The sequence below is a fragment of the Geospiza fortis genome, unplaced genomic scaffold, assembly GCF_000277835.1.
Source record: "Geospiza fortis unplaced genomic scaffold, GeoFor_1.0 scaffold157, whole genome shotgun sequence".
NCBI classification, from domain to species: domain Eukaryota; kingdom Metazoa; phylum Chordata; class Aves; order Passeriformes; family Thraupidae; genus Geospiza; species Geospiza fortis.
Window position 1 is genome coordinate 8,007,983 of NW_005054314.1, and position 6,428 is coordinate 8,014,410.

General features: G+C 48.3%; 1 protein-coding gene across 1 annotated transcript in view; it reads left to right on the forward strand.

The window, feature by feature from the left end:
- Positions 1-1,316: 1,316 nt before the first annotated feature.
- The window catches only part of TRMT2B (tRNA methyltransferase 2 homolog B), a 6,155-nt gene continuing 1,043 nt past the window's right edge, over positions 1,317-6,428 (forward strand). The window contains exons 1-10 of the mRNA XM_005419943.2: positions 1,317-1,506; positions 2,233-2,287; positions 2,750-2,869; positions 3,278-3,377; positions 3,525-3,595; positions 4,040-4,186; positions 4,313-4,407; positions 4,937-5,151; positions 5,251-5,352; positions 5,527-5,646. Coding sequence (XP_005420000.1) covers positions 1,343-1,506; positions 2,233-2,287; positions 2,750-2,869; positions 3,278-3,377; positions 3,525-3,595; positions 4,040-4,186; positions 4,313-4,407; positions 4,937-5,151; positions 5,251-5,352; positions 5,527-5,646 — 1,189 coding nt within the window. The 5' untranslated portion in view covers positions 1,317-1,342. The remainder of the gene's footprint in view (positions 1,507-2,232; positions 2,288-2,749; positions 2,870-3,277; positions 3,378-3,524; positions 3,596-4,039; positions 4,187-4,312; positions 4,408-4,936; positions 5,152-5,250; positions 5,353-5,526; positions 5,647-6,428) is intronic.

Sequence of the window (6,428 nt, forward strand, 5' to 3'; positions counted from 1 at the left end):
GACGGGACGGGACGGGATGGGATGGGATGGGATGGGATGGGATGGGATGGGATGGGATGGGATGGGATGGGGAGCGGGACCGGGAGCGGGTAAGGAGAGGGGCAGGCTCTGCAGCTCTTGGGGGAAGCCGCAGCAGCCAGGTTCACAGAAGAACAATTCACCCAAATGGTAGCAAGTGAGTGGGTGAGCCCCTTGGCCAAAGGATGTGTGGCGGCAGGAATTTTAGGTGACTTCAAAGGGTGACTGGTAAACACTTGGACAAGAGAACTCCTGGGGTCCCTAAACAAATGAGCCACGCCTGAATTGGAAAATCTCCAGCTGAAAATATTTCGTGATGGAGTGATTAAGCGAGCATAGGACCTGGTGTGCTTGCCTGCTCCTCGCCGTTCCCCAAGCAGGCCGGGGCTGGCTGGGAGAGGCTGTTCTCACACTCCTGTCCATGTAAACCTCGTGTACCCAACTGCACCCACCGTGTGAGCTGAGTTGACACGGCAGCCGCACCGCCGTCCTGAGTATCCCATCGGACAGGCTCGGCAGCAGGTGGCTCTCAGTCTTCCCCCTGTCCCAGGCCAGCTCAGCATGGCTGTGAAAAATGTGTATTTTATGACTGGCTTTTCACAAATATTAAAATGCATATTATGTGTGTTATGTTAGAAAGTTGTGCTGTATTAATTTTCTTAAGTAATGTGTTAACTATAGTTTTAGGTTATAAAAAATGTTAAAATAGAAACTATGCTATGTAAGATACTTTTTTCAAAGAAAGGAATGAGGTACTCGCACCGAGATAGCAGCCACAGGACACCTAAATCTTTCAGAGAAAAAGAATTTATTGCTCTCTTACCAGAAGAAACGAACTTCTTCCCGTCTCGGTCAGCCCTGAAGACGTCAGGATTAGGATTAAGAGGAAGAAATTGACACTGCCCAGACAGAATCCTGTGTTTGAATGGAATTTATGCATCATGTATGAGGTGTGTGAATATGCAACAGGCTATTGCTTTTAAGGGTTAATCCTCTGTTAACGTGGGTCCTTTTTCGGGCTTATTTTACCCAGAAAGAGGTACCCGGACTGTCCGTAACTCTTTTGTTTTTATTATCTTGTATTGTCCTAATCCCCATTGTTCAAATTTTTATTACTCTAATTATACTACTATTTTTATAACCATTTTTTTCCTATTAAACTTCTACAAGTCTAAAAACGATTGGCGTTTTCCACAATGGCCACGCAGCTGCTGTGACACTTGGCTGCCCGCGTCCGACCAGCCCAGGGCTGAGAGCTCAGCCCTCCCTCCCAGCGCCGGGGCTGCGCGGGCGGCCGGCTCCCCAGCAGCCTCTCGGCCCCGCCATGGCTCTGTGCTGCGTTCTGAGGCCGCCGCGCTGCCGCCTCCGCCCGCCGCCGCTCGCCCTGCGCTGTCACCGCAGCCCGGTGACAACCACAGCGACACCGTGGGCACGGAAGGAAAAGGCCAGGGTGAGCTGCAGCCCGCCAGAGCCTTCCTGGGAGGAGAGGTACGGCTTTTCCAAAATATCCAAGCGTTCTTTTAAAGTAGCGAGCACCTACCGCTGTGAACGTGGTGGGTTGAGGGGTAGAAGAGCCAGGGCTCGGCTCGTTTGCCTGGAGTCTGGCCTGGGCAGGGGATAGTGGAGAAGACAAATGAAAAGTTCTGAGAGGAAAGGAGCAGATAAGTTGCCATGTTGGCAAGCAAAAAGTGATAGTCCGTTTGATTTGCCGTCCTGGACCTCTGAGTAGTTGGCACTGGGGTGCTTTGGAAGCAGCTGCAAAAATTGTAGGTAAGCAATAGCTGCAACTTATCCAGCTGCAAAGTGGTGATCTCCATGGGCTCAGAGAACCAGTTATGATTCTCTGAATCATCAGCCTCACGTCTATTTTGGGGGTCTTTTTAGGGTAGATGTGTGTGTGGTTTGTTGTTTTTTTTAATCAGTTTTTATGTGTTTTGTTCTCACTTGTTCTACTTTGGATATGAGTAGTGGCAAATTCTGAGGTTTATCTCTAAACTACTTCTGTGTGGGTGGCTGGGTCAGTGAGAATGGGCAGCTTGAAATTCCCTCCTGCTACACACAAGCTGTGCATTCCACTGTGGTTCCCTGGGAGTCTGGGTGTTCACAGCTGGGTGCAGAGCTCACACCAGTCCTGCCCATGCAGTAGCTGACAGGGATGTTATGCCACAGGAATGAGGACTCAAGTATCTCTGGGCATTGCCTTGTGCTTTCCAGGTTAGCAAATGCAGTGACACCACTGTGGAGACTTCCCTACCAAGAGCAGCTGCAGGTAAGATGTGTTTACACAGACTTTTCTCTGTTGTGTTGCCCCAGCTCTCTCTCCTATCCCCTTGAGCGCTATTCCTTAGCATCTTAATGCTGCAGACTGTTCAGACTCCATTTACTGCTGCTTTAATCCTGCTGTTGTGAAGGATAGAACTGGGAGGTTCCTGGTAGTGCAGAGGATGGGCATTTGCACAGTGATCCTCTCCTCTGTGGGACTGCTGTGCTTCACTGGGCTTCAGGTCGGACAAAGTGCTCCAGGCCAGCATTTGGGGATCATAGACACAGGGTTTTTCTTTCTTCCTGTTTCTCCAAGCAGCTGTGGTTATGAAAAGAGCAGAGTTCCTCTGGGGCTATATTTTCACTTGCAGTTTTTCCTCCTGCTGGACTCCTCAGAAGTGGGTGATGAAGAGCTGCCCACCATCGTGTGGTCCTGTGAGAGTGTTTCTGCCTTAGAACTCCTCTGCAGGTGAAGTATGAAAGCCAGAGGAAGATTTTGCAGACGCTGGCATCTCGTCTTGAGGAGCTGGGCATAGATGCACAGAAACCTGGTGGGCTCTGCTGTCCTCTGCAGCCTGTAGTCCCTTCGGTGAGTGTCCCATGGGAATGCTCTGAGCCATGAACAATCTCTCACTCAATAGCTCAAGAGTCTCATGAGGGGCATAATTTGCTTGCAGAGAGTGTGTCTGAGTCAGTCCTTGCTAACTTGTGCTTTGCAGCTTGTGACTGCTTGAGAGTGAAATAAGCCCAGTGCTTAGGAACCCTTTTTTTGTGCCTAAGGCCTCCCTGTTAAACCTGTCACCACTGTCACAAAGAGCCACTTCTTGTCCCCAAAGGGCAGTACTGGGGTTCTGGTGTACAAGCTCTGTTTCTGTGTTTTGCCCATTCACACACATCTTCACGTGTTGGCAACAGAATAACCAGGCTAGGGCTTGGCTTTCCTCCATTGCTTTTTCTTTTAATCCAAGGCTTTGCTTTTCCTTCTTTTCTCCCTCAGCCCATCATTAATGGCTACCGAAACAAATCGACTTTCTCTGTGAACCGAGGACCAGATGGGAACCCCAAAACTGTGGGGTTGTATGTAGGAACTGGCAGAGGTGAGTGCAGGACAAGAAACTCAGAGAAAACTGCTGGAAGGGCTGTGGAAATGGGGAAAGGACTCTCCACAGTTTATCGTGTCAGATGCTACAGTGGTTTACGTGCCCTGAACCAGAGCAATTAAATTCCTGTCCATCTCTCTACAGAAAGGAATATTGTCTGTGTGAAAGCCAACCATATGGAGAACATACCCTCCAAACATAAACAAGTAGCCCAGGTAAATAAATAAGTCATGTCTGTCCCTTTGCTGTGGAATAGAGAGACTGCAATAGCTCTTACTTGGGAGAACACTGTCATTTTAATGATGCTCTGTTTTCAAGTCCATTTTCATGGTCTGAAAATTTTCATGCCTGATTCTAGTTGGTGGATAAATACATTGATAAAAACTCACATTTCAATATTGCAGCCCATAAAGCATCCCAAGCAATGAAGTTAATCAAGTGACAATGAATTCCTGCCAGTCTATTAAAATACATAAGAACTGCAAATTGAAATTATTAAAATGTGTTGTCTTTCAAGAGCCTGGAAGGAGCGTTCAGCTAGTGTATTGAAATCAAACAGAAAAAGCAGACCACAGTGGTGGAAGGGCTGCCTGTCTGGAGGGCTAAAAGCAGGGCACTTGTCTTCATGGTACTAAAGGTGCCATTTCCCCTCCCCTCAGTGCTATGAGGAGTTCATCTGTCAATCCCCCCTGGATTCCTGCATCCTCTTCCACGAAGGTGGGCACTGGCGAGAGCTCGTGGTTCGTACCACCCGCTGTGGCCACACCATGGCCATCATCACCTTCCACCCGCAGCAGCTGGGCCAGGTGAGCACCTTGGGGACAGGGCAGGAGGCACATCTGGCTGAGCTGAGCCTGCTGGCTGTGTTGCTGGGGAGAGGGGTCTAATCAGGGTACCCAAAGAGGCAGCTTTTCCTTTCTCACTCTTGACAGGAGGCGCTGGCTACTCAGAAAGCATTGCTGAAGGAGTTCTTCACAAGTGGGCCTGGAGCAGTCTGTGCCTTGACTTCACTTTATTTCCAAGAGAGGTAAATGCCTTGACAGGGGGAATGAGAGGAAGCAAAGCCACCTCCTTCTTCTACCCTTTCCGGCCAAATTCAAATTCCACCAGTTCAGGGAGTGCTGGAAGAGAATGACAGATGTTTGCATCCCTCTTGAAGATGTGGCTTTAAGATGGCTTTAAGATGGCCCAATCTTTTATTTTTCCAGACTTACTTGATCACACTATGGCTCTACCTCATGGGAATTATGAGTCTGGGAAACTTAAAGAAAAAACTTCCAGTGATTATCCCAAAACAGTAAATCACATTAGCAGCAAAACTGGGGAATAGACCTCAGGAATGCTGCCTTCTGCTAAGTAATTTTGATCCTTTTAATGAAATTTAGACTGTGCAAGTGACAGATCCCTTACAAAGAATCAAAATGATTTAATCTTGTTGAAAGGCTCACATGAAATATAAGTTGATGAAGGGAAGAACCATCCTCTGCTGCCCATAGGAATGGAAACCAGCTCCTCTCTGCTGCCTTCTCACAGCTGTTTTTTGTGTGCTCTGGCAGCACCATGACACGCTGCTCCCACGAGCAGTCCCCCTACCAGCTCCTCCACGGAGCACCGCACATCTTCGAGGAGCTGCTCGGCCTCAGGTTCCGCATCTCTCCAGACGCCTTCTTCCAGGTCAACACGGCTGGGGCAGAAGTTCTGTACCAGGCAGTCGGGGAGCTCTGCCAGGCTGCTGGGGACACTGTCCTCCTTGACATCTGCTGTGGAACAGGTGGGGTCCTGGGCACCCAGAGCTTTGCATTCCAGAGCTGATCCTCACCTGTTTCTTCAGCATGAATGTGTGGAGTATTTTTGTTTCCTCTGTTTCCAGGCACAATTGGTCTCTCTCTGGCTCACCAAGTGTCCAAGGTTATTGGTGTCGAGGTGGTGGAGAAGGCAATAGAGGATGCTGAGTGGAATGCAGCATTCAATGGTGAGTTCAAACTCACTGTGGCAAAAGGTTTCATACTAAATGCTGAAAAATCAGAGTAGAAGTGAGCAGAGGGACCCTAACCAGTTACCTTCACACAGCAAAGGGTGTGTGAATATCATGTTATACCCAACTCTTGGTAAGACTCAGTTCATGTGGTTGTTTTTTGTTTCACAGGGATCTCAAACTGTGAGTTTCACAGTGGAAAGGCAGAGGCTGTGTTACCACAGCTCCTGGCATCGTGGGAGGATGCCCGACCGCTTGTTGCTGTGGTGAACCCTTCTCGGGCTGGCCTTCGTGAGAGAAAATGCTATTTATTTTCATCTTGTAAACAGAGAGCTTTGAACAAGTTCTGTGAGACCTGTTATACTGGCTCCAAACCCTTCCCTTGTTTAGTCTCTTGTTTCTTGTTACTGACAGCAGCTAAATTCCCTAAGTCTGCTGTATTCAGTGCCTTCGTGCTTTCTCTTTAGCTCTAATCCTTTTTCCATCTTTCACAGGCTCACACAATTATTTAAGAGAGAAGGGACCTCTGGAGGTTTGTGGTGTAATCTCCCAACTATAGCAAGGCCACCTTCAGAGTTGTGTGAGGTTGCATAAGGATATAAAGCCTAGCTGAGGTTTGAAGGGTGTATCCCCTCTCCTGAAAATGTTTTCCCTAGTATATTTAATCAGGATTTTCCCTTGCTGCCATACATCTATTGCTTCTCATGCCCCCTTGAGAAGATTCTCTGTTATCTGTAATCCCCCATGAGGTTCCTGAAGATAGTAAATGGATCCTTGCTTACCTTCTTTTCCCCAGGCTGAATAACCCAGCCCTCAATCTGTGTCAGTGGTCTCCCCTGGAGTGTGTACTGGGAAGTCACACACTGGTCCTGGTGACCAGATGCACTCTCACAAGTGTGTGTGGAAGTTTTATATACCTTTGCTTAATTAACATTTTTTCTCTCCTGGCAAGCTGGCTAAGCTGTCAGCAGTGTGGGTCACACCCGTGGCCTCCTGAGACACTTCATCTGAGACAGAACATAGCAAAATATGCATCTGTATTTTTGACAGTTCTGTGGTGCTGTGCAGTCATT